Source organism: Varroa jacobsoni, unplaced genomic scaffold (assembly GCF_002532875.2).
Source record: "Varroa jacobsoni isolate VJ856 unplaced genomic scaffold, vjacob_1.0 scaffold_889, whole genome shotgun sequence".
Lineage (NCBI taxonomy): Eukaryota > Metazoa > Arthropoda > Arachnida > Mesostigmata > Varroidae > Varroa > Varroa jacobsoni.
The window spans coordinates 190,823-218,298 of NW_019213791.1; the positions used below are offsets into that span (position 1 = coordinate 190,823).

A 27,476-nucleotide genomic window follows, 5' to 3' on the forward strand; every position below is an offset into this window, starting at 1 on the left:
GCTCGGATCTGACTACGTTGGTGTTGTTGATTATAGCAGACGTTTTAGCTACATGTACAACTAGTTTTTCGTTGCTTCTACCTGTTTATACCTGAGCCGTCGAGAAAAGCTCATATAGTTCCCAACACTTAATATTCACTAACCTATCGAGCCAACCTACAAAATGGCGGCCCGATGCGGTTTGAGATGGCTCGCCAGTATGAAGCAAATCATATCTATACCGTGTCTTAAACCTAGAATTTCTCACGCGTCCCCAGTTTATCAATACGTCACCATTGCACTATACGAGTAGCTGCCAATTACCAACTGCAAAAAGCGGCTGCATTATCAAGCTACGATAGAATAGAAAATAATTGATATACACTAAACTAAATTTGATCTTAACGCTGCTGGCCAAGAGGTAGTTTTCATCGTTTAGGTCTTTCATAATATATTTGTATTACAGTTACTCATAATTACCGAAAATGATTTAAAAAATATTTACATAGAAAAAAAAAACTTACAAGCATAGCCTGGAGTGATCTAAATCCCTTTCACGCTTTACCACGCGACTATCGTGCGACACAATATACCTCGAACCTCTTCAGGTTGGCTGTCGTCAGGCTCCGAGGTTTTGGGATTAGCTATTTATTAGACTCAATTTCGACAGTTGAGGCTTTTTCAAAATAAGCTTCAGTTTGAAACGTTTTGCAACAGTTGCTTGATATATACTGTGTTAGTTAGCATAATAAAATTAATACAAATATAACAAAGAACAATTTGTCGTCCGCTCAATTATTCTTATTGGTTTTTTGTCTATTTTTTTCGGAACATCGTATTAATCAATGCAGGTTGATCTGTGATACTTACTGTACGAATCTGAACCTTTTTATTTTACTTCAATTGAAAAATACCCAACCCCCCAACCCAAAACCGCAATGCAACGAATACGGCACAGAGATAGCAGTACTTGTTTATCTAACATAGTTACGTGAGTGGAATCGACATAATTTTTATGCCTTTCTTTAATAGCTTTATTGTATTTGCCCTACTAATTAAAAAAGAAAGTCAGGTGAAGTACGCAACAAGTGTACAATGCTCGTATACAATTTCTCATGGTTGCTTTCATCTTATTTTTTTGTCTTGAAGTGCTACCCGATTTCTTAAAGGCCACACGCGATTATATATAATCATGATTAACATACATTGGTAAGAACTGAGACCCTTTGGTATGTCGGTCCATGTTACGCAGTTGTGAACTTTGAAGGTTAATAAATAATTTTACTATGCACGCACGTATTTCTACAGCACGATGCGATGAAATTAATTAAAAAAGCTTTCCAGAATAGAAAAAAGCACAGATTAATTAGTTTTATTATTTCATTCAAACTAATTATTTATGTTTTATTGCCATCATCGTCGTCATTGCTCAATTTCTGGTTTATACTGATCAATTACTAAGCGACAGAAACCCGGATCCCTCCGGCATGATGAATCGCAGTTCTAGTAACCTTTACTGTTAACTTCTTTTTATCCATTTGCTTTAAGTTTCTTATATACACAGTTCGTTATGTGGAGAAATCGCTAAGATTTACAAACATGACCTAAGTCGCCAATTGCGTAAGAAACCACCAGAAAATTTCCGCTCTTCATGATTTTCACAAAAATTAGCTCTTTTATTACGTACTTTATTGTTTAATTTTTACCTTCAGATTATTTATCATTCATTTGTTTTGACTCACGAGCAAATGGGTGGTCATTGCCAGATCAGATTTTCCAACACTCTAATGCTCGAATTCACTTTAATTTGCGGAATCTGGAGTGGTTTTGTACGAGATCGGCCCTGACGCGGTTGAGCAACAAAGGTTATTTCTGATAGTGTTGATACTGCGAAGTGTCCATGCTGATTCGCAGCCGACGCCCTCCTTTCACTATCGATTTATTATGGTTATTATCTATAGGTGTTCAATGATGATGCATGCAAGTAGAGGAGCAAACAAGACATGCTTACTCTTCCTTTGTTGTCCTGAAATCCAATAGGACAGATTTCTCTTTGCTTCCAAAATATGCGCTTGTTATCCATGGCTTTAGTCGATGGCATGGTCCACACTCAAATGAAAAACTCTAGCGTCCGAGAGTAAAGGGTCTAGCCGATAGATTTTAGAACATTTTGCTAAGCCTACATTTTCTATACGGTTTCGGTGCGCACTGAATGCGGCAGAGACATGCTGATAAATAATTCTGCGTTTTTGGATCCTTTTTACCCGCATTACCATTCCTTTTATCTGAAATTCCCTTGCGATCCCAAAGAGTCAACTCAGACGACCGGCTCTTGAATCTCCATATCTTGTCAATGAATAAATCTTCACGTCTTGATTTTTACTTCTTTGTAACAAGAGGTTGAGTAGAGTTTTTCGTTTCATCTAATAAGTCAGACGCGTAAAGACAGCACTGCATGAACACCTCACAATCGTTACTAAATATTTTGAAATTTTCCCTATAATTGATGCTGTTCGATATGTGTTGTCCCTAACGCCCTCTGCTTTTCCCTGTGAAACTGAAAACACGATTAAAATAATTACAATCGATGACGAATAGCTGATAATGTGTTTTTTCGTAGAAAAAGCTAGATAAATTTTCATGCGAAAAGCGCATCTCTAAGCAATTTGTTCTGAATCACTATTCAGTCATTAAATGTTTGTACATTATAAAAAAACAAACAAACAAACAAACAAACAAACAAAAAGTAATTCTGTATTTTTTTTATAGTACATGAAAAGCGTTGTTTAGGACCCACGACGTTCGCCCGGAATTCATATAATCGACGTCCACGCTGCTGAGCAGAGATCACCTACATTCTACGGATCTGATGGCATACTATTCACGATACAGATGTTCATTTTATATTTTTTTTTTTTGCAATTTACCGCGAAACCATCTTGTTCCGGAAAACAAAGTTTCGCTTTCCGGCAGGTTAATCCGCGATACTCACGGTACATAGCTAATAGGGTGGGCATCGGCATGCGTTCTGAAAATCTTTGCTGAACAAACCAGCAAACTATTTACATGGATTTAGTATACTGGTTGGCAGACCAAGCTACTTGCTTTACTGATAACCACCGATGTTTCTTCTTTACCTTTAGTTCCGTTTTTCTTCACTTGTTTATGTTGGTATTATTGTTTGTATTGTTATTATCTTAATCATTACAGTCCACTACTCCTGCTACTATATACAGAATGTGCAGAATGAATGAGTGCCACGCCACGAGACGAGCCATGAGAACGTACACTGCCTACTGAAAAAGCGACCGAGATCGCAATCAAAATGTATCTACTATCAAAGATAACCATTATTCACGGATATTCCTATTTTTACAGAGAAAGTACAATTATTTGGTAGAAAAGTATGTATTTCCAGAGACCATCTAAGGCCTTCCGTCAACTGCATCTCGCCATAGAGAAAAGCGAAGGCTCTTCTCACTGGCCATATTGCCCTTATTAGAAGTTTTTCGTCGTCTTTTATTATCCTACTAATTGGCCTTGTGCCCACCTCTGTTGTCTTGGTTTGTTCAATGTGCTGTACACGTCTTGGCGCTGATCGGAATCACCATTATGCTTCGCTATCTCCTTCCGCCTCTTTATCTACGACAGCGGCTTCAGCAACGATTCCTTCCATCCCCCGTTCTTTGTCTCTATAGTTATGTATCACAACTGGGTTGTTTCGACAGCAGCTACAAGCCTGTAGAACAAATGTAAAAGAAAAGAAAATAATGCCAGTAGGACAGACTAGTCCTGCTTCTGCCCACTGAAGTGCCTTCACGGCTATGAGTTAATGAAGGGCAAGAGGCCTTGATCTAGGTAGAATGATCTGTGTAAAAAAGTTACCACATTCAATTCCAGTTTAGAAGGTTGAGATCGATTACAGCTAGACGTACACCAGTAAATAAGAAATTGGGGCGAAATATATAATTAATTTATTACAGTGGCCAAATGAATGTAAAAAGGAACTGCTTTCCTTAAGGTTCAAGACCGACCTAACTTCAACATATTTCAATGGTATTTTAACTTGCATAGCAACTATAATCCAAACATACGGTAACACGCTGAATGTCGATAGAGCCTCCGGGTGGAGGCCTGATGCGGCGTCCCGTTATATAGGGACATTAGACAATGGTTATAGTTGACACGGTGTCGAGGAGCCTGTTAAGGAGGTCGCTGCAATAAGCTGATCCCCTCCAATAATATCCCCTGGCTTTGGAACTCTTGCGTTTATCGATTTGTTGTTGCCACCACCCCATTTGTCAGGGGTTGACTCGCGCTGTGTCGCATGAGTACATGCTGGAGACGTGACCCCTCTCGCGTCGGTTTCGAAATATCTCGCTGTTGTTCTATGCCGTCGTTGGGCTCCCTTGACATGGCGCCGCAGCGGATCGTGGCACTGTCGCAGTCACAGTAGTAGATATACAGGCAATGCCAACATCCAGAGCAAAAGCTCCCGGTGAACTAGCCAAGAGCACGCTCCCTGCGAACTCAGACTGTCTTGCATCGCAGCGGGCGTGTCGTCTGCAACAGTAATGAACGTTATTGAACAGTGCACCAAGTACATGGGCTTGAGGCTATACCGAAATAAAACACAGTATTTTCTATTAAGATAACATGCTTGGTCCTATTTTGTCGTCATAGATTCTTGATGTTTAGGATGTACATCTTTCTATAGTTGTCCAGTAAAGGCAATTGAAGTACTCTGTGCTCAATACGTTGTCCCGTAAACGTTTATTTTAAGCGTCATCATGATAATTTCATCAATCACCATAATTAAATAGTTGATATTGAACGTACGTTTCAAGTTCTCGAATTAGAAGCCATTAGGTATCACAGAGGATTACTGCAGTGCACTTACTATTAAGCACAACTAATTGTATCGAATCCTGCTCCGCATTAGAGGGCGTACAGGTATAGTTGCCCGAATCTGACGTCTGAACTGAACGGATCACCAGGCTGCTGATCGTCTGTTGTCGTAACGGATCAGTATTCAGGATTATGGCTAGCTGGTCACGTCGTGCGTCCAAACTTAATATCCCATTATTATGGGACCAGAAGACGAAATCTGTCCCGCCGCCAGGCGCATCCACTACACAGGAGACATTTAACCTACTTCCTGCATTGACGAACAGCTGTGGTCCACCGATGATGCGCGCTCTACTTACTGTATACCGACGTCAGCACAAGACAAAAACACATCAACAACAACTTGTGTTACAATCCTGTTTGAAGCGCCTGTGAAATGCGCGACTGGGTGCACATCGACTAGTACAGAAATGCAGACATCCCAGAGCCTCGACAAAGAATAGCTGCATATTATATACACAATGTACAAAGGTGCCGCTGCCGTCACTGAAGTAGATGCACGGAACGAGAACGAGAAGGTTCGAGGTGGTAACTTGTTAGGTAGTCAGAAAGCTAGACGCTGTACTCTACCGGAAGAGCCGAAGTAGAAGCACAGAAATTCTTAAAAAAAAATCTAAAGGCGACTGCACTTAGTGCAATGAGAGAGTGAAAAATAGGTAGGAGGTTGCGAATGGGCTTGCCAGCTGCCGCAGTTTTTCTATACAGATGTATTGAACGGATCGTAGACCAGCCGCAGATCCGAGATACGTTTAGAGCTACTGAAGGGAGACTGCTCAAAACCAACCCACGGTTCATCTCGGTTCCAACGTGCGGGCTCATTCCGATCGGTAGTTTTCTTGCCGTTCAAATGTAACGCGTGGCCCGATCTGGTGGCGCCGTTCATGTCTAGGCTACATACCTAGCCAATAAGCAGATGGGTAGGCCCCTTATCGCGACCACATTGCATTTTTATGCAGCAGTCGCTTTCGTGGCGTCTTCACCAGCCCACCCTTTTTCCACTATACTCGACTGCTTGCGCCGTGCAATGCGTTCTCGAAGCGTCTCGCTTGTACCAGTCTTTCTCCTGCCACTCGCGACGTATAATCCCAGCACGTAAGAACTGCAGCCGCCTGAGACCGTTCGACTTGCAATAGCGAAAAGTGCGGAAGAAGGAAAACGAAAGCTATATTAAGAATTAGACCGCAAGCAGTAGCACTTCGAACCTCTTCTGCTCAACACGCCATAGAGCATATCAACTAACATAAAAATAGATAAAAACTCCTACTTTTTTTTTTACCGAGGATCTAACAAATTGTTTTTAGCCCCTTACTGTATTCAACGCGCTGTCTGAAATAAATACATCTCCATGCCTCATCCTATGTTGCTCGTGCGCGTACGATTAGTTGGGACATTGTATAAAGTATCTAGAAACTGCGTTGGGAAACTTTATTTGAGAGGACCATATATTGCTGGCAGCCAATAAAAGCGGTCAAAATATCAATAATTATTGAAAACAAATCGGTAACGCGTTGCACACTGTGTACCCAATATACGCAATGTGGGAATATATAAAATGAATTAGGTCGTGATTTATTCGTACTGCTAAACGTTTGGCGCTTAGTTAATTATTAATTAAATTCGCTAGGGCTAACGTTGCTGATTTCAAAGTATTGTTTTTAACGTTACGTTTGTTAATGCTGCTTTGGAAGCAAAGAATTTTTAACAATTTTCACTTTTATCTCAAACTGTGTCATCTCATATAGCATTGCGCTTGTGCTAGATGAATCGAAGATTCACGAAACAATTATACGAACTCTATTATTGCTATTATTAGCCCTATTATTACTAATTGTTGTCTAAAAAACAAAAAAAAACCTAGAGAAAAAATATACAAACGTAAAATACGAAAAAAAAATCGAAAAGTAAGTTTAATAGCGTAAAATGTTATAATAAAAAAATAGAAGTACTGTTTATTTATATACGTATATACACAATTTACCAGATCTCAGCCTGACGCTTGACACGAGGGAGTAGTAACTTACCAACAACGTTAAGTGTAATGAAACGGCTGATCTTCGGCAAGGTGCTAACCTGGCATTCATACACGCCACTGTCCCGTGGTTGTGGATATTTGATTTCTAGAACCCACGATTCCGAGCTATCTAAATGCACCGAGCGAATTCGCTGATCGTGAGTGTACGTGTAACGGCCCACGGTTAAAACCGTAAGATCCTCTGGCGCGTCCGCTGGTCGACGGATCCACGAGACCTTTGAATAGCATCCAACACTTTATGTTAATCGAAAAAGCAAGCTTTCCTGTTTGTTCACGCGCAACCTTCCGCTGGTTTCGCCTATATCCCATTAAAACACTGCGAGAGATCTTACGCAAAAGTGTACCAACGATTTGACTCAGTCAGATTTGACCTACTTCTTAAACGAGACTTTCGCTTATATATATATATATATATAGACGACCACTTCTCGCCACCCATATACCGTAGTGCGTTTTCTACAGGATAAATATTTTCTTCTTTCGATTTAAATTGTACGAAAAATGCAACCTAAAAATTGTTTGTGTGTTAAAACAAACCTCTATTTACCGTTTTATCGGCGAGATGCCGTACGTTACAGGGCAGAAATACCGTTTTGCCAGCTGTCGTGGTGATGTTTGTAGCTGTCGAGTTGTCGAAAGTTGGTAATATCTTGTTGAGAAATTGTTGATAGTTGTCGTGCGGAGGATTCTCGGATTCAGCGAGGTCCGTCGAGCTTTTGCTCTCTGACTGTGGATTATCTCCTCCGAGATCACGCATCTCATCTGACCACTCCCTAGAGGCGCTGCGACTTAAATCGTCCGGCTGTTGCTGTAAGCCTGAAGCCAGGTAATGAATAGGATTAGTTAATAGCAAATCATTTCGTCTGATACTGTGGCATAGAAAAAAGCTGTATTTAACCACACTTGCTAATTGATTTCTAGATTGTCTACGTTTATGCTGTTATCATTTTCGAGACGATTAAAACCGCGTTTCAGTACAATACAGACTTCATACGTTTGCGTGTGTATGTTGCAATAATGGTTCATCATCATTATAAGGTATACGGGAGAAAATATCGCGCGCTCATACTCCAAATGCCTTACAATTCTGAAAATTCAAAAGCAATCAAGAGGGTAGATCTTTTACGTTTTTATTACTCTTGGGTTAGCTTAATTAGCTAATTACTAATATTATTGGAAGCGGTTCTAATATGTGCGCATGCGTGACAAGTTACAAACGCTATGCTAAGTTATATATTTACCTCTCCATTGGGCAGTATCTGCTTACATTAGGCTTAACTGGGTCGTTTTGACGCACGTTATTACGTTCATAATGAATCATGCATTGTATCACGACAAGCAGAGCGAGCACGAAAGGAGTATTAGAAGTTCCTTGGGTCGCTTCCGGTAGGGCAAACCTAACTACCTATGCACGACTGTGTCCAACGACAGGATCTGCTATTCGGGTTATCAGGGTACACTATGTTATGCCCTATTAATTTCGGAATTTCTCATCAGCGCACGGACACTTTAAGCGATGCAATCGAAAAATTAGAAGACAGCCCACTTAGACTAGAATATATTTATCCCAAATAAAATTCAAGTTTCGAAACTACGCCACAAACACCCCGAACAGGTTGGGTACATGCAATAGACTGCATTTCTCTAAAAACTGAAATACTACTGTCATTCCGCATGACCCAGTTGGGCTACAGGTTTCTATCGATTTCATGCTGATACATTACGTTCTGCATGCTCGACAATGCTACTGTATTTTGTCTCTTAGACATGTTTCCAAACTGAATCATGTTCATGTGGTTAGCCTGCTGAGCATACCATATATGTCGTCGGTCATGTTAAACAGTCAGCCGACCTATTCAAGGATTTACAAAAGAATTGGCCGCCGGTAATGGCAGTGTTTATTACTATCAATAGTAATTTGTCCGGGTAGTTCATGTCCCGCTATAAAATACATCGGATACACAACTTGTAAGACGGCCAAGGAAAGTTCCACTTGAATTTGTTTCCGTGCAATATATTTTGTACGTGTATATAAAACGTTTTGAGTATGGTACATTAAATGTGCCAGAAGCTAGCCAGGTTTATATTTAGGCTACCGAGATATCGTTTACCGGCAGGTGTTGTAATTTGTGGCAATACCTATACTATGGAAATAGCAAAAGTAGCACACAGAGTTTGTATGATTCTACTATAAATGTCCAGGCCTCAACTTCGTTCTAACACTTTTCCTTGATCTTCTTTTCTCTGTTTTCGTTTATTCAGCCTTCCTCAAAAACTTGTCACGATTCCCTTTTCACAGAAAAGGGTAGGCTCAGGGGAGAGACAAGGGCTGGTCCCCGTGCACTATCTGGCTACATGGTCGACACCCAGTATTAAAAGTCTGAACTGAGAAACCTGCCAACCGGACCGCCATCAGTTCTAAAAGTAGCTCTAATATATATGTAGTGGTCGTTGTGGCAGGAAACGCCATAGCAGGTGGTCAGCCGTGTAATGCAATACTGGTCCATTTTTGAACGTGAAACTATAGACGCGTATTGAGTTGTAGGAAATGACAGACATGGACTAGCCTATAGGGCAAAAAGGGTTTTATTGACGGTGCGTCAGTATGGTGGAGGCGGTAAGTTCGGCGCCCGTTACAGCGCCATACGAAGTGCTGCTTCTAAGTTTTGTAAAAGTGCGAAAAAAACGTTATGTAGATTATCAGAGCTTTATTTCATCTCACATATCTCGGTACGTTTCTAAACGAGTGGTCCGTTTATAAGTTGGGCTACAATCTTGAAATGCAAGATATTCACACTGACATAACAAAATAAATAACTTCCTAGGTTGTGTCGCCAATACCGTTATTGTCAGACTTACATGATTAGGCCAAAATTCAAAAGGGTTACAACAGCTTCATAATTCATAATCGCAGTTTTATCAACGAAATTGAGCGAACACGCTTACCAATTTAACCGACCACATAAGAACAATCTATCTTAATGAGCCTCAAGCCTTCGTTTCGTTTCGTATCTAGTCATACTTAACATACTACCAGTAGGTAATTACGGATACGTATACACTAAAACCTATTTTGCCTTTATTTCACGTCCTGCCACAACTGACGTATCTATTAAAAAAAAAAAAATATACCTATCGTGGCAGTAGGGTTAACCTATTGGAGGATCGAGCAGAACGACTCGTCCTCGGCGACACACGAAGGGATCGGTGGTTGTTGCTTTTCGACGAAGTAATTTAAGCTTGTGAGTATTACAATAATGTAGCTTAGTAAAAAAAAGAGAAAGCTTGGGAGAAGCGAGGAGCCAAGCGCTGAAGTGAGCTAAGCCTACGATCGACCATTTCGATTCAGCTCACCCTTACAATGAAGTGAATAATTTGAATAGCATTGTTTTACTTCGTAAATAAACCTACCGGTACCCAAAAGTCAGATTGTACCGTAATGAATCTAAACATCATATAAATGCAATCAACTATATATATATATCTGGTATATTTGACCTTCATACGCGTCGCACAAAATAAACCTAGAGCGATAACGTAAATCCTGAAAATTTTCCATTTTCATAGAAAGAAAAACACACAATCATATGTGAGATTCATAGAATTTGATAAGGTTTATAGGCAGGTTCATGCTATCGCCTGAACGGTGTCTCTTATAGATCTGTTTATCGAAGATCTAGTTGGCGTACCGTGTGCAGTGATGATGTTATTATTAGTGCCAACGGGATGAACGGTAGAAATCGATGCAGATTCGATCAGGCTTTCCGATATGGAAGGTTATACCGAACAACCCTACTCCTATAGGCAAATCGTACAAGATAAGGTACAAGCTAACATTTGCGAGTAAACGATTAATTCTATCGTGAAAGATCTATTGCAAGACGGGCTGAAATTGGGGGTGAACTTTGACTATTTGTACATTTCCAGAAGTGTTTAAATAATACGATTTTTTTGTTATTATGTTTAGCTCTATCTAGCAAAAAAAATTTTGTCAGAGCCGTGGCTTTTAAACGCAAACAATTTTATGTGAATTGCCGCAATATTATTACCTATGATCACTGTTTTGTTATGAAAAGGCCACTATTAACTAGCGTCACCAAACTCGATTTCGTAGCAATCGTTTGATAAAAATTATATTTTAGTAATTTTTTGTCACAATAAAAACTTGCGAGCATATTTCAGCTATACTAAAATCAGCGAGCAACACTGATCTTGCTGAAAATAAGATACTAACCATATTCTCTAGTAAATTATATACTTGATATTATATGGCGAATAATTAATCATTAATTAAGATAAAAAGTAAAGTAAACACGTGTGTGAAAAAAATTCTCAGATTTGACACTCTCACTGTATAAGTGCTCATCATTTTGTGACACCTCTACATACATTTATGACTACTAGTTGTATCTATTTGTCTGCTCGACAACGGCTCTGTTGCTAAATCAAATATGTCGATTTGGCATAAGCCCGTACTATTGTTTGGACCAGCTTTTCTAGTCGCAAATTATGAGCATTGTTGCTGAAGACGAACCCATACCCGAAACCGATTTGGTCTATTGGCACTATGTTTAACATCGACACGACCTCTACTCTGACAATTGTAAATGGCAGTATCGTTGCGCCAAACATCTAAGCGAGAGAAGCTAGATGCTTGTATTGTTCTCTATGTAACATTAAAGCGTAAACTAAGTAAATCGTGTCTCAGTGATTATAATTAGTGTAACCTGGTTTAAAAGTAGCAGCCTTCTGTTCCCTAATCTCGGACATTTCCCTAGGCCATTGGAAAGGCCTAGTCAGATCGTCCATTATTACCTCCCTTCTATAACTCTTTCGAAGTCACGGCAGAAGCATCTATCTTCGTTAGCTCTTATTTTTATTCTACTGGCTTTATCCTTTAAATACGAACTCTACGGCTATTAGTACAGCATCAGTTTGCTTCACTCGCGCACCACTGTTTGCAGACAACCCACTCTTAGCTACCTCTACCAAAGCGTTTATTGTTAAGCAATTATCGTTGCGTAACAATGGGCCGTTTTGATGTTTATATAGAAAAACTTGCTCTTGTATTTTTGCGTCATTGACGACAAGGAAGAGCTACTATAACTTCTGTTAAAGTTATATGATATACGATATCCTAACGAGACCTCTAAACTTATGTCAACGTATGGTATAGGTTAGAGAGTTGTAAGAACTTTTACTGATATCGTTTTAAGGTAAATGCACCCTAACAGAATGGTTAAAACACTCAGAAATCGGCAAGACCACCAATGAGTTGCTTTGCGAGTTTATTGTGATATCAGCTGTCGGCTTCATCGGGTTTTTTGCAAGACTTTCAGCTTCAGGGAGAAGGACCAGCCAATGTTCAACTCGAATTATAGGAATATCTTTCTAAACTATATACGCGAAAACGTTTTTTGGCTGAACTTTAACGCGTCCGAGATTAGCTTCATGTTATCAAGCTCATAGATAGTATCGTGACCAGCGTGGTCTCATATGGTTTCAGTCGTTCTATGTAACGGTGAAGGTATTGCTAGTCACGCGTGACTTTAGCTATAATCATCGTTCTGATAATTGTTTTCTTTTTTTTTTATGATCTACTCGAGTTTTTTTTTTATTACCTAGGGGCAGTATGGTGTACACCATCATAGAAGACAGGCGGCCGAAGGACTCGAGGGACGAAATATCGAAAGGAAAACGTATTAAGTCGTCCTGAAAATAGAGAGAATCAGAAATAATTATGTTTGATTCTCCAACGACACGGCAGCCGATTATCGGTCAATGTGATTGTGTAGCTTTGGAGTAGTCTAGTGAAAACCCTAGCAATTATCTTATTTCCTTAAGTCTAATTAGCGGTTAACAAATTACCTATTTACTAGCTTTTATAAGAGGTAGCGTATTCACGAATCTGTGTTTGCTGACAAATGAGCATACGCGCGCACGTGTATTTCTATAGGTACAAAACACACTGCATGTTCTGTATTAAACATGTCAAAATCCAATTAGCAGTACTTACTTCCTATCCCCAAAACTGCCCCTAACTTAGTTATAACTTCATACAGGTGCCTACTTCTTCTACTAATCTAGGTCATGTCAATACTTCGGATGCGGGCAAAGCAAAACGTACGATCGGCAGATGTCCTAAAAATGAAGAATTGCCTTAGTATTTCGACTTCCTTTCAACAACTGAAGTTTTTTTAGCGGCAAGCCACAGCGGTGCGCATATTCGAAGTGGCACCGCTATGTACCTAAGTGTTGAATGCATTTCAAAAGGCGGAACGTGCCTGAGCTATTAATTGTAAATGTTTCAGTGATTTTTTTCTTCGCTCGTGTCCCACTAGCCATGGACTGCTCAAGCAGACAGATGCCCAAATACGAACATCGTTGGGTCCACCTCTAATGCGTTTCTTTTTGGTGTATTTATGGAGTAAATGCCATGACAACCATCGATCAACTGTTTATATGAACCACAATTATACAAGGTATAGTACATGGTTGTATAGATGTACAAACATGTTCAATTGGATCGTTCAAAATAGATCAAAACAGATTATTGTTAAGCAATGATGCTCGCTGTTGTTCTATGACATTGAAAAGCGGCATATGAAAAAGAAAAAAAAAAACTTACGAAAATTTTATTCGATTCATTGCGCGTTACAGGCATTGCACCAAACTTATATCGCGATGTTCATAAGTTATTTTATTTAAAAAAAATTTTGTCACCACTATCTGTTCGCTGGTATGTTAAAACATAACCTAATGGTTTCAGCACACACATTCTGTGACGTCGTATCAGTCATTAACTATATGCACATTTTGTTGTCTATTCAGGGCAGATTGGATTATTATCTGTTTTTTCTACATCTCACTTATAATCTAGGTAATATCTGATGATTTTAACATTAGCAGTTATAATGTTTCTATCAACTCTGACCCCTAGCAAAAAACGCTGAAGGGTAATATTTCAGCATTGTTTTCGATTATGTTCATCATTCTTGGGTCGTATCTATGTTGTTAACACGTACAGACTTCGCTAATCGATTTTAAATAAAACGTGGGATACTGCAGGAACGTCTTCGTTTGTGCATGAACGTGCAGGGCCTTATCAATTCCACGGATCAATCATGGTAACAGTATCTGTATGCATATCACGGGTTTTCTCACTTACTAGGCTGCTCTGTCTACCACGACTTGTTCGTTGATAACTAGCGACACGTGAGGCGTACGTCATTCAGATGTCTGCTAATAATATCGGAATTTTGTCTAGGCAAGCCTGACGGGTTTGTTTATGCCGTCAACGCATAAAAAAAAATCAATCATCGGCACGTTCTTTATCTTGTAATTTTTTGACAAAGTGGAAACGAGCCGTTAGGCTAGTGGCCGTCAGGTTTAGTGTTAGGACGAATTCAGGTGGGGTTCGTCCGCTCTGCAATTTTCAAAGTAAATTAAAACTGTTTATAAAAAGTTAACGAACTGCTTTTTTTTGGGTCCGTTGCGAGCGGCCTGTATAAATCTGCATACTACCAGGGAAAAGATGTGCTTAGACGATGAGCGATTTGAGTTATACAAAACCCAGTTTAAAATTGGGAGAATTCTAATTTGCTTTCTATCGACGATGAATAATTGAATGAATAGTGCGCCTTATAATTAGAAATGTATGTGAAAATAAAGTTTTCTTAATATTTCTAATTCATTCAATTACTGGAAATTGTAGCTTCGGACATTTTTCCTATTAGTAGCTTTAATCCTTCGTGCCAGATGATGTTTAACAACATCAGAGGTCCTTTTGGGATTTTTCAGGATAATGATTCAAAGCAATGCATTTAATATAATGTCAAAGTTGTTTGTAAGAAGCTAACAATGAGCTTTGTGTAATGTCCGAATAGAAATATCAGGATACATTTGAAAGGCAATTTCTGCCGATCATCTAATTTTTTCTTGTTTTTGTACTTACACAGCCATGACCGATAGCTGCTTCATCTTTTCCCAGGTTTCTTCGGCTTACTGGCCACGACTGGATTATTGACCTTCTACTTTTTATGGATCTCGTCTTATTTTTGTGTTTTTTTTTTTGATGCATTCAACGACATTAAGCTAGGGTGTTACAAGCCATCCGTTTCTGGGTCGCTATGTGAGTCGCACTTGAGAGTAAGTATTGGTTTCATGCTATTGCCGGATGTTGTTAGCCATCTTTGTCTTTCTTTTTTTTTTATTTGATCGATAAGGGTTGACGACCACAGCGGATCAACATCCTAAAGAAATATAATTTTCGAAATTCGATAGGCTATTTTCTCTAGCCACAACTTCGAATCAAATCTGGACCATCGTGCTAGCCTTACGAATCCCTATTCCTGAGAGCGATCGCTCAATAAGTCACGCCATGTCCAATTTGAGAGATGTTCAATTCACCGAAATTTGGCCCACATAAGAGCTCATGCACCGTCGACGAGCAAGTAAGGCATTGTTTTGGGCGAAAAAGGACCTGCAATACAAGACCAGGTTTAAAGGTCGAAGGCAGGAATAATACGTCTCCTTATTGTCACTTTCACGATTATCTCTTCCGGCAGCAGCAGTAACAATAACAACTACCACTGAAATGAGCTAAGGAAAATTCCGTTGTGCTAACTGTATTACCATTATTATTACTAATGTTAAAGCGCAATATCAATAGATATCAATGCAATGAAGTGGGTTGGTACATTAGGATTAAAGGGAAGATCGGCTGTGGCCCTAGAGGAGATATCTTGGATTGTGGTTCGAAGCTAATAGACGTGAGACACGCGATGGCTTTCGGTCGACGATGTCGGCGGCGGCAGCAGCAGGCTCCGATGGACGAGAGGATCCACGGGTCAGATCATTGGGATGGTAGGGAGACATGGTTGTCGTATTCCGTCTTTGGTTCTCAAGTTTGAAATGGGCGTATATGAGCTGTATACTCCAGGTCGCATACGCATGTCTGTATGTTCCTTTTGATCTGCCAGGTAGCCTGTACGAGAGCACGAACGCGAACATTTCGAACAAGACTCGACCGTCTGTTGAGGTTACGCAGTGGAGATGAGGTGATGATTGACGGAAAGAGATCGCCGTACATGCGAGTAGAGGAACGAGGAGTTGTAAAAGATAATTGGGTGCATCTAATACATTGATCCCCTTTCTAGTTCTCGCGGCTGTTATTATCAATGGAATTGTAGCGGTGTTAGAATGGCACCAAAACAGACTACGTAAACAAGACAGACCCGCCTAAAATAGCGCTTAGTAAGGCCTTCGTTTGCCAGATACTTAGCACTCTGTATGTGAAAATCGATATCGAACTACAAAATCACTGAATATACTTTATCTTGGCTAAACTTCGATGAGTACGGACGTATCGCTAAGACAAAGCTATCGAACTTCAATGGAAGTCGTCCAGATAGCAGAGAAAGGTATTTTGCATAAGATTGTCCAACTGGTTTTGCAGTTTGATATTACAATTATATTTGGATTATATACTACAATATAATAATATACAGTATGGGAAAACGTAGTACTGCTCACCGAATCGGATGTATTCGATACTTGAGTCCTTGATCATGCGCGTTTTCCCCAAGTAGGCCTCAATTTTACTCACATTGTATACAATGATTCATTATCCTGCTATCGCTAACTATTTTTCTCGAGACATCAGGATACCGAAAGACGTTTCAAAATTAAATACCGTTAGGTTGCACGAAGCGCAATTAATCCTAATAGCTAAAACGATTTTACAGACTCGTAAAAACCTCTTTTTTTTTCCAGTTTTTGATCGTCGCTCACACTTCACCCCTCAGGATAGCGAATTGTTGCTGAGAGTTTATAACGCTGTTGCACAACTCTGAAATCTCTAGATAATAATTGATTTCTCTATTAAATGCAGTCTAAATCGTTGGAACTAAGCATACACGGCACTGTTTCTTTGAATTTCGTTAAATTATTCCATAATAGTTATTAATCGTTCAATCGTATACCCGGATCTGTTTGTAATGATATTGATACTATGCCTCAATGCGCTGTCTTCTACTCAACACAATAGACAAAGTTGTTATTACACACCTATCTTCTCCGTTTGTGTGTGCTCTACAGATGCTGCTTAACGCAACAAACCGCTGAATTTGACAATTTATCTGAAGCCCAGAAATGCGCGTTTTTATACACCGAGAGCTCAGGGCAGGTTATGGGGTCCTGTGTCCCCGCCTCTTAACTCTCGCCAAAGTTAATGCGCTTAGTGACCTGTCGCTTGATCTGATCTGAGAATTTCGAACGACTCCTGGCTGGCTCATTTGGTGCACTGAGTACATGTGATGTAGCAATAACGTTACGAGGACTCTTCAAACGTTGATTCATCGGCTCAAGTGATGGGCGGTGTCTTATCTTCTTTAACATTCAATATTTAACTTGAACGGAGCAGAGCTCTGGACAATAGATAGAAGTTTATCACGATTATCGCACTGTTACAGACAATCAGGTTTATCCAAAAAATGCAAACATAGTAAGGTACGTCGAATATCTGAATCCATTGAATCATATACTGAAAAGTACACAAATACTTATGAGCTAACAATGGTGTAATAATTATATTTAGATTTTGTTTTGATAGTACATAATCGATATTTTAACGTTCTATCTAGAATCAAACAGTTTGTACGTCCGATGATAACGCCGCCAATACGTAAGCAGCAATCTCTGTCGAGGTATGAATTTATCGAAAGCATCGATTCTGAAGCCTCGAGGCCATAATCCCTCAGCCAACAGGCCTTGACAAATAGTAGTGCTAGCTAGTCTGGGTAAGCGGATTGATTGTTATTATTTTTGATTTGAGCAATCATATACGATAGATTATTGTTCAGGCATCAAACCGCGTTATTTCTAGCCCATGTGTTTTTTTTTTTTTAGCTGTCGACATACAACGACTATCAAAAACAACCGACTAAACACATTAGAGAATCTCATAGTAAAATTAAGTACGATCATAGTTTAGATAGTCCAAGTCGAAGGTATAAGCGATATTTTCATTAGATTTTAGCAGAATTAAATATAGGAACGATGTATTCGATTGCTCATCAAGGCTTCTAACTTACTAATTATAATTCATTTTTACCTAATATCCGATAAGTATTGTTATCTATAGTTCATCTAATTACTGTTACAGATCAGCTGTGAGCGACAATTCTAGATAAAATGTAAATGGATGTCTTGCGTATCGCTCACATTATTTAGCGAATGGCTTTGGTATACTATTAGTGAAAGATAAATATAGGACAAAAGAAAAAATCTATCGCGCAGCGTAAGCCACTGTCACCCCCTACGGACCTAAGCGGTACAATACCTGGCTATCGACACTGCATCAGTTGTTTTTATGCCAAAATTGAAATAGTTATGTTTCTATATTTTAAAATAATGTTAATAAGTTAAATATGCGCCATTTTGATCGATGAGGTTCTGCCAGGACACGAATGGTTGGCAAGGGTGGACAGAGAGTATTGGCTATACGTCGGAGGCATAATTTCTGATCTAAATGGCATTGTCATGGTGGAAGACGGAAGTTTCACCGTTCACTAAATCAGATCGATTTTTCCTAATGGTTCGTTGTTAGCGTCTTGTTAGCTGTTGACAGCGGAGATTCGAATGGATCGTTTTGCCTCGTAATGTACGACTGCTTTTCAATCCCCAGAAAACACATATTATCATGTAGCTTTTCTGGCGCCAGCCTGGATCTCACTGTCACTTACAGAGCGCACGTTTCTTTCTCATTTTTGCACATTATTGTTGTTGTTTACGTTCTATTTTTCATCCCCCGTGATCTACCGCTTTAAAATGGCTAGACTCCGTTGCTTTTGGGTAGAAACTTGCAGATGGAGATACGATCGAGCGAATACCTATGCTCTAATCTGTGTGGTACTGAGGCATCGGGTTTTGATTGTATCCGATTTAGTCAAGGATGTATGTTTAGCACCTTGGCGATATCATGGCTATTAATGGGTCAGTCTTGCTCAACTTTCGGAGTAATTTTATCGATTTTTTTTTTGTAATTGGTGAGCATCTTTCACATTAAAATTACTGGGTTGACCTTCCCGATCACGTGTATTGACCACAAACAGCACTAGAATATACGGGCCTGAGCATTTGTATCTTGATTCTGGATGAGGACATTTGAACCATGGTAACACATTAACTACCGTTGAATTTTAGCTTTTAAATGACACCTATTCGAAATCATTCATATTATATGGGATATACGGCTTTAGGGTCCTTTAGTGAGAAAAAGAGTAAATTCTTCTCAAGTACACGATAAAATACACGAAAAAAAGTTCGAAAATCCCCTACAACGAGCGGCAAATACGATGCGGTATATGAGGGTGATCGATTACGCGCAGAGCGATTTTGCAAATTCGGTAATATATTGTAATAAATCAAATAATGTAGTTTAAATACAAGTTTACGGCCATATAAGCGTAGAGTGAAGTGGTTACTCTTTTCAACCAACGACAAAGCTATGCCAGTTCGCTTGCCTTTGGTTGCAGCGATAGAATGACTAATAATATGGTCGAAAGCAAATGATAGGGTCGCTCTTGATGGACTTCCACGCGAGAAAACCCAAGTAATAGATTGAGAAGTATGACCGTCTCGTGAAAAGAGTGAAATGACCAACAAAAGTCGTGAGGCTTGTTTTGATCCGAAGATCGAAGTTAGACAAAGTTTTACGGGTGCCTTCGCCCCAAAAATGGCCGGCTCGCTGAAACAGTTACTTCATCTATTGGTATATGAAACGTTTGCCAAATTCGTAAACGCTAAACGATTTCTATTGGAACCGAGTGTCACTACTAGGCTTACACTGAGCTCGAGTTCAGTATATTCTTTACTAGCATCCAAAAAACGGCGACATGAGCACCTTTCCATACTTTTTTTTTTACCGCGGCGAAGTAACCTGTAATGTCGGTTGAACTCAGGTGGTGCGACGCAATATATGCCCAAATTGTATGATATTTGCTGGTGGGAACGTTTTGAGCGAACTGTGCTAAGTACCCCATTATGTGGACACGTTCAGCCCGATGCCATGCTATTTTCCGAAAAGAAGGATTCGAAAGAGAGCGTATATATGTTCGACATTTGTGATCGCTACGTATCGTATCATAACGACACCATGTTCAGGATGACGGTAACCCCGGCTGTTATCGTCGCGGACTCGTACGGCGTCAAATGCCAATGGCTAGCACCCATTAGTCCGCTTTGAACACAATGGAAGTGTGTCCGGCAAATGCTTGTAGAGATCACAAGTAAGCCTACATAGCGCAACACGAAGCATGATGCGAGGCGGGCCAGTGCTTGCTCTGATTTTAAACACCAGTGCAGGAGAAACTTTACACAACGAGCATATATATATATATATATATATATATGAAAAGCTATGCACAAAAATACCAGCAGCGGAATAGGGATATGATTTAATATATATGAATATACTACACATTCGCTTACCATGACTGGTCAATATTGTGGACCACAGCTACTTCGATCTTACTTGTTCCTATTTACAACCTTTGGGCCAATTCTCCGTTAATACGGTTCTATTAACTGCAAAACTTGTACACGCTTCGTGGAAAAGGAAAGGTCATCTCTGTACAGCAAATGTGTGCATCAAGTGCACAGAGATACGTGTCCTAGACATTGGCGCCGCGCGGGGATCACACATGAGAAATGATATTCTGGACTCATTAGGATCTAATAACAAAAATGTTAGATTCTATCCTCGGTAGCGATATTCGATAACGCTCTTTTCTATCGCAATAAGACTATGCTTTCTCAGCAAATGCTTGCAATTCGTTTGCACACTGGGTTATATTTGATAGTAATAGGACGCCGCGGCAGCACTGTTTTACATTGGTAAAAAAAGTAGGTTTTAAACAAGGTGCCTTTCACTACCATATCGTTATTGCTAACACACTTCTCAATCCATCTACTCGTCCGCTGTCGTCAAATCATCACGTGTGTTCTGAGCAAGTTAAACCTAGGCTGGGCCAAAAAATCGTCCTTTACATAAGGGTTTCAGGGCCGTTCGGAGTCTGTGATCAGGTAGCCTTGTGGCCTATAGTAAAGGATGGTGTAACGGTTTTTGAGACAGTAAAAAAGCACGTTCAGGAGAGATTATGTCCAGACCCCGAATTCGTTCAGAGAACCCGATAGCTCTAGAATTGTAGCAACTGCGAAATAGCAAAAAAACTGTTCTCAAAGTTCACAGAAACGACAAATGTAACTGACGCATAGTAAGCCGTCATTTACCCGGTAATCATATTGTTGAGCTGTCGAGGGAGTTACCAATTGTTCGGCAGAACACGCCAGGAAAGCTATAATAATAGTAACAACAACAATAACAAAACAGTGATCTAATATGACTCGCTCCGAAGAGAGACTGAAGAATTCTGTTAATGTTTTGACTGGCATTTTCCACGTGTGTGCAGAGTTTGCAGGTAGCTTTGGGTCAAATGGGCACAGAGTACGCTGTACCCGAGCTAGACAAATATATGCGACAAAAGTTTACTTGGCATTTTCAAACATCATATTATTCTATTGTAAAAAAATTAGGGTTCGGGCAGATTTGTCGTATAGGGGTACGTCTGTATCAAGTCGTCTTTTCGCAACACTCATATGTAGTATACACGAGTTGAAAAAAATATGGTGATCAATTAACATGCCTAGGACAACGAGTCGCATGAATGCTGGCACAAACGTATGTTCTACTCATGACTATCTGAAATAATAATAAATATAAACTGTTTGTAAGTTCTGTGACCAACCATCTAAAAGATAACTCCTTTTATTAAAAGCGTGTAAGGCATGCACCTGGTTCCTTACTAACTCTCATAACCGCAAACATTAATACGTCTTCTAACGGGATTTCGGGACTCGTGACTTTGAACCTGGCATATCTTCGAACGCGACTACGCAACCCGCTAGACGTGTCTCGGTGGCCTTGTGACTGTGCAACCTCTAAAAGTATGGCTTTGTCTCATTCGCACCTGCTATAGAGATACCTTTTTGCGACAAGGACGCTTGTTACCTTGCCCCGCTAGAATTCACTTGCCTATGCCCCCCCCCCCCCGCGGTTGATTAGCATTCTCATTGTCCCAAATTGCTGAATCGTTGACTAGGTTCTTAAAAACATGTGGCATAATAGTTTATCTTTGTCATTTACATACGACTACTAACTTCCAGAGAGGTTCATTAGATTTTTTGAGTTATGGTCCTCTATCTATAGAGCGCAATACGTTGAACAGGGAATAAAAATGCACATACTATTGATGTTTGTGCTGTTCCTCTGTATATGAGTCAAAGCTATCCTTATAAAGTTGTGTAAAGGTTGAGACGGAAGAACGCTTTTCGTATGCTTTTAAAATGATAGATTTGGATTTCTTCAATAGATATTTTTTTTTGTTTAATTCCTTCGATAGAGTTGTATCATGTCGTATTTGTTTACTCTTAGAATGTACTTTCCTTTTTAACCAGTCACTCCGTACGCGATCGTTTGAGAGAGTTCCTGGAAAAAATAAGTTGGTCGGCAAACAGTACGTATTTAAGAAAATCCTGATAACTTTATATTTAAAGCATTACACCATCTGATAAGTTCCATCCCTGGTGTAGAATCGTCAATTTTTTAGAAGCATTCTGTCGGGGAACGCTGACTAGTATAGCAAGCTCATGTGCACTAACACAAGTCCTATTTAGCGTACGCAATAAACGTCATATACATGCTAGTATATCCTATATACTAATAAGGAATAATCCTTATTCTCCAAGAGAAAAAACATTTAGTTAGAAGAATTTTTTCCACAATCGATGGTGGGTGTGTCAACACGCCGTTAATTGTACGTCAACAGTAACAACCATAGCAGAAGCAGCACCTAAATTAGACCCCATAAGTGAACCTAAAATTCAACCGATATGGCGATTCGTTATTAAATAGTCTCGATAATGGCGGCTTACTAAATACGTGGTGCCATCACCAAAATCACTTGGATAAGTGCAACCGGACTGTCCGTTACTTGCAACGGTACCTATTAATTCAAAGATGTAAATTTGCAAATTTAATGCATTATTACACAGTACGAACCCGGCGATGCAGGACCAGTCTACGTGGCTTCTTAATAAGTCTCCCCTTTATGCGAAAATGCATACATTCAATGAATCCGACATGTCTTCTCAAGCCGAGAACAGTGTACAATCCGTATGCAGAATACATTCAGATCGACGGTTCAACAACTTAGTCGGAACCCCTCGGTGGTTACGTGAGTACAATGGAACGGGTACGACTGACTTACGATCGCTTCGAAATGGAAGCCACTTTCAACCATTGTATTTTACATAACAACGTAAATAAACTATGATAGAAGATATGATAATTAGTACGTCGATTATCATCATTATTTTTCCAGCAGATGGCAATGTAAGCTAAGTTGTTTGCCAAAATGACAGATCAGTATGCGCTTATCATGCAGTTGGCAGAACTGCTACCAGGACATCCACCGCGCTACATATCCATGTCCACAATAACCTTTTGTTGAAACTATATAATTATTCGCGGTGCACCGTCATGTTATAGCGGGAAGTACAAGCAGAGCATCAAGGACAGGAGATGGTAAACGATCGACTAGGTCGAGCACGTTAAGTTCAGGCAAAAAGTTCACGGAATTTGATTGAATCCACCGTAGCTACGTAGCTCGTTCAATGCAGTACCTTTTTAGAAGGAACAGCCAGTTGGCCTTAGACTCATCAACTGTTTCCTGAAAAGGCATTCATGGTTCTTGCAACGAAGCTATAAAATTAACAAGTCTGACATTACAAACAACTACGGTCCGTATTGAAAATATAGACGGTAACTTTACACAAGCTGCACGATAGGCGCGACTAAATAAAGGTACTAATTTAACAATCGTAATAGTAGTAGCAGTAGTTCGTAACAGCAGACATGATCAAAGAAAAAACTAAAAGCAGGTTGGTACTTCTAAAGATTTTTTAATTTCTTATAGCAAGTTACAGCTGAAAATTGCGCAGTATAGGGCGCATCTAAACGAATCAACATCACTTCTACTCGCTATGTTAAGCTATGTTCTCTTGTGAAAAAGGTATGAGCCGTTTAAGTTATTATTTTCGATTTTTTTGATATTTAGGAACTGATACTGTACAATATACTCATATACAACGAAATTTTTAAGATTGCCTACTCGTCAAACAAAAATACCAATGCGCGTATTGTCATAGCGTTTAACATTTATAAACAAATTTCTTTGTTCATATTCTACATTATTGAATAACTCAGGGCTATAGTATTAGAACGGTGCTTTATCGCAGTCTCACTGCTAATTATGCGCGTTTATGAAACGATTATAAACATTTCGCTATTATTATGTGTGTTTGTAAAAATCTAGATCTCGATAAACGGTTTGTTGATGATCATTACCCGCTCGCTGTCCTGAATAGCGGGATAATTTGGTCGACATGTGATCAGCGGCCTACAGGTCTTCGATAGTAGCCTATAAATGATTAATAGTAGTAATAAGATAAAGTGCTTATTACGTGAATAAATTAAGTAAGGATAATAATATATGTATATTTATTTTTTAGTTTGTCCTTTTTTAGACTTTTTATCCTTTATACTATACATTCCTGCAATAAGATCCGTCATTAATTTTAATTACAAACATATTTATTGCGAATTTGTTGTTAATAATGATAGGCGTACTTAATCCTAGTCTTAACTCTCATTTCTCCGACGCTATTGATCTTATTGGCAAGACTGACTATTTTATCTAGCTTCGGTAGGAATATGCCTATTCGATGCCGGTGCACGATATGATTACCTCACGACCGTACGTATATTTAGCTATTCATAGATGCACATACACATACGCAGCTCCCCGCATACTGTACGATGACATACGTGGCTTTCACGTTACACTGTTATGTGTTTCATTGTCTAGCAATGCCCCAGTACACCAATATGTGCATGACTAATCTAGCGTATCCTCGCTCACTCATTCCCCCGCCAACTGCTGCTCCAGCGGTCGCTAGCGTTCCTGGCTACTCCCTAGATTCTTTACTCAGATCGAAACCACCCGTTCATTATCCTCTATCCATCGTAGGACAATATCGAGTCGACTACTATAACGTTTGCACGTCTCTCCATCGCCAGCAACAGGACAAAAGAGTGCAGTCAACATTGTTCGTATTCGGAGGAGTGGCTGTTCTTCTTTTTTATAACTTCTGCATTCGACGATAGAACGGCTCCGCACTCAAGCTTCCCTACTCTGGCACAATGTTACGCGGTACTCTACCTAACGACGAAAAACATTGTTTCCTCCGTAGCCGGCCGTTGGGTCACATCCGTAAGCCCCTTTCCAGTGAATACTTCATTCGTTCTGTCGATGAGGCAGGTCCTGCTGGCAATAGCACAGTGATGTACAAAATGGAAGGTATAATCACACCCGTCGCTCAAATCTTCCTCTTTTTCGGTGCTCCTATTTGTTCCTGCCCCATGGGCTGGATCGTGGTAATCGTTTTCCGGATGCCTATTTGCGGGACAACAAACCAAAGCGGGAATAAACAGCTCCAAGCAACCATACGATGGACAACACAAAAGCATATGCCGACACTGCAAACGCATTCACAGCAATCATACCAGTAATAGTCGCGATAGCGGCTAATCTACTGCGTACGAATCTCTCACTGTTTGACCCTTTTGCAAGTTCTCTTCCTACAGATATCGTAGCACGCACATATATATATAGATGACCGGTTGTAACCTTCCACGAGCCTTCCCTTAACTCTCGTTCGTCCTTCTCTGTCGTACGTTGTACAGTGTGCTATTTACCCTCTCTGTCTTTCTTTCGTCTACTATCGTCATGTCGATTCCTGCCTGTGACTAAAAAAGGTCCTCGTCCTGCCCCCTACCGCCGGCAAGGGCGGTTTCAGACTAAGCAGACTTCATCTCCACTTACACCGGAGACGGCAAAACTAAAAGAGGCGTCGATGCAAATAATACTGTTAGCTCAATGCGGGAATGCACGTAGCCGTGACCGTACAGCCACACATTGAAGCTGTCATAGATGCACCATTGCCACCCCCCGTCCGCTACTTCCCACTGATGGATGTAAAACGATACGTACGTACTTATAGCATGTACGGGCCGAATGAAAATCATCTCAAATAGCGACGGACTTGCCAGATCGGCCTGATTCCTGGACATGTTGGCTCCGCGCCAGTGGCTAGACCAAACTAGAATGTAGACGGTATAATGACCACTGTGAGAAGTAGGTGTTAGAGGACAGAAGCACAAGCCAACGCTAGGTTGACAGCAGTTTAAATTGCTGACGAAACAGAGGACGAAACGAATCACTTTCACACAGAGAATAGTTAGTATGCCAGTGGCCTGCGAAGTACTATAAACAGTGTCAGCAGGCGAATTCAAATTATAGGGCAGATCTGCGGGATGGACCTCATGGAAAAGGTAACGCTCACTACGAGGGATATGATAGCACCTCTCTGCCGCTGAGCAACAGCGGCGCCGGTAATGGGTGGCAGTTTTCCAATCATCTAGTAGCCTGCGGTGGGCGTACGATCTAATCGCGCAGTACGGTGATAAAAAGAAAGAGGGCGATCCACATAGATAGACGGGACCCTAACCCTCTCGTCGCTTTATAACCCTGTCGTTTGTACTCGTTGTCAATACTTTAGTGAAGTTAGTCCTGCCCTGTCCTACTCAATGTATACAGAAAAAGCCTCATTCGAGCTATCAGACTTCTGTGTGAACATAAGCTAAGGGCAGCCGAGGTCAACAGAGGCGAAATGCGTATTTATTTCGAATGCAGTGGACGAAACGTAGAGCAATGGTGAATGGGAGCACATAACGAGAGCAAGGTTAAGCTCGTTTATCACCAAACCGATCTCCGTACATCGAACTCGTACGCGTGTTTATTAGCTTATCGACTGTGACGATCAGATAATTTTATAATCAGCGTATATGGTGCATATCCATAGCAGTAACTATGGACGGAGCCCGTGGATTGCTCACAACTTTATAAGCACACGTATCGCGTTTGTATAATAGAATAATATACGAAGATGCCATATGCATGAATCTGAAATTCCACATTTTAATTCGTAAGACGTCGGTGATTAAAAAAACAGCAATACATATGGTCAACAGAGTATAGAAACAAACACACTTTTTTTTGTCAGATCCATGATTTTAAATGTTTCTTTGCGTAATTCGCAATAATAGGTCTATTGGATGGAGGTACTTATTGTGAGATGTCTATGTAATCAACGACTTTTGGCAACCATACGCAAAGGATATCCATATGGAATCGCAAACACAAGCCTTTTTAATACAAGGCTGTATAATCGTTGATTAGAATTTCCAATTCATGTAAACAAACCGTCAGTAACTGTGCACGCTTACGTAACATCAGAGAAATTTTTCCTCTGATTCATTTGAATATTCACTTAGTTCGCATATAGACGCTCTTTGTCAAATGGTCATTTGAATGCG

At 40.0% G+C, this 27,476-nt stretch overlaps 1 protein-coding gene and 1 long non-coding RNA gene across 5 annotated transcripts in view; one reads left to right on the top strand and one right to left on the bottom strand.

The window, feature by feature from the left end:
• Nucleotides 1–1,325: 1,325 nt before the first annotated feature.
• LOC111264723 (zwei Ig domain protein zig-8) overlaps nucleotides 1,326–27,476 on the bottom strand; it is a 35,596-nt gene continuing 9,445 nt past the window's right edge. Inside the window, exons 1-7 of one of the 4 annotated variants that reach the window (XM_022840834.2) lie at nucleotides 13,548–14,146; nucleotides 12,541–12,631; nucleotides 7,467–7,735; nucleotides 6,909–7,134; nucleotides 4,880–5,185; nucleotides 4,074–4,542; nucleotides 1,326–3,718 (exon numbers count right to left, since the gene is read on the bottom strand). In XM_022840834.2, the coding sequence (XP_022696569.1) occupies nucleotides 4,427–4,542; nucleotides 4,880–5,185; nucleotides 6,909–7,134; nucleotides 7,467–7,735; nucleotides 12,541–12,631; nucleotides 13,548–13,583 (1,044 nt within the window). In that variant the 5' untranslated portion in view covers nucleotides 13,584–14,146 and the 3' untranslated portion in view covers nucleotides 1,326–3,718; nucleotides 4,074–4,426. Of the gene's footprint in view, nucleotides 3,719–4,073; nucleotides 4,543–4,879; nucleotides 5,186–6,908; nucleotides 7,135–7,466; nucleotides 7,736–12,540; nucleotides 12,632–12,935; nucleotides 13,025–13,547; nucleotides 14,147–27,476 lie in introns of those variants that run through there. The other 3 variants (XM_022840836.2, XM_022840837.2, XM_022840835.2) reach the window with 3 other exon arrangements.
• Nucleotides 13,146–18,304, top strand: LOC147752918 (uncharacterized). The gene is made up of 3 exons (XR_015312772.1): nucleotides 13,146–13,401; nucleotides 15,901–16,341; nucleotides 16,694–18,304. It is a non-coding gene; the product is annotated as an uncharacterized LOC147752918 (long non-coding RNA).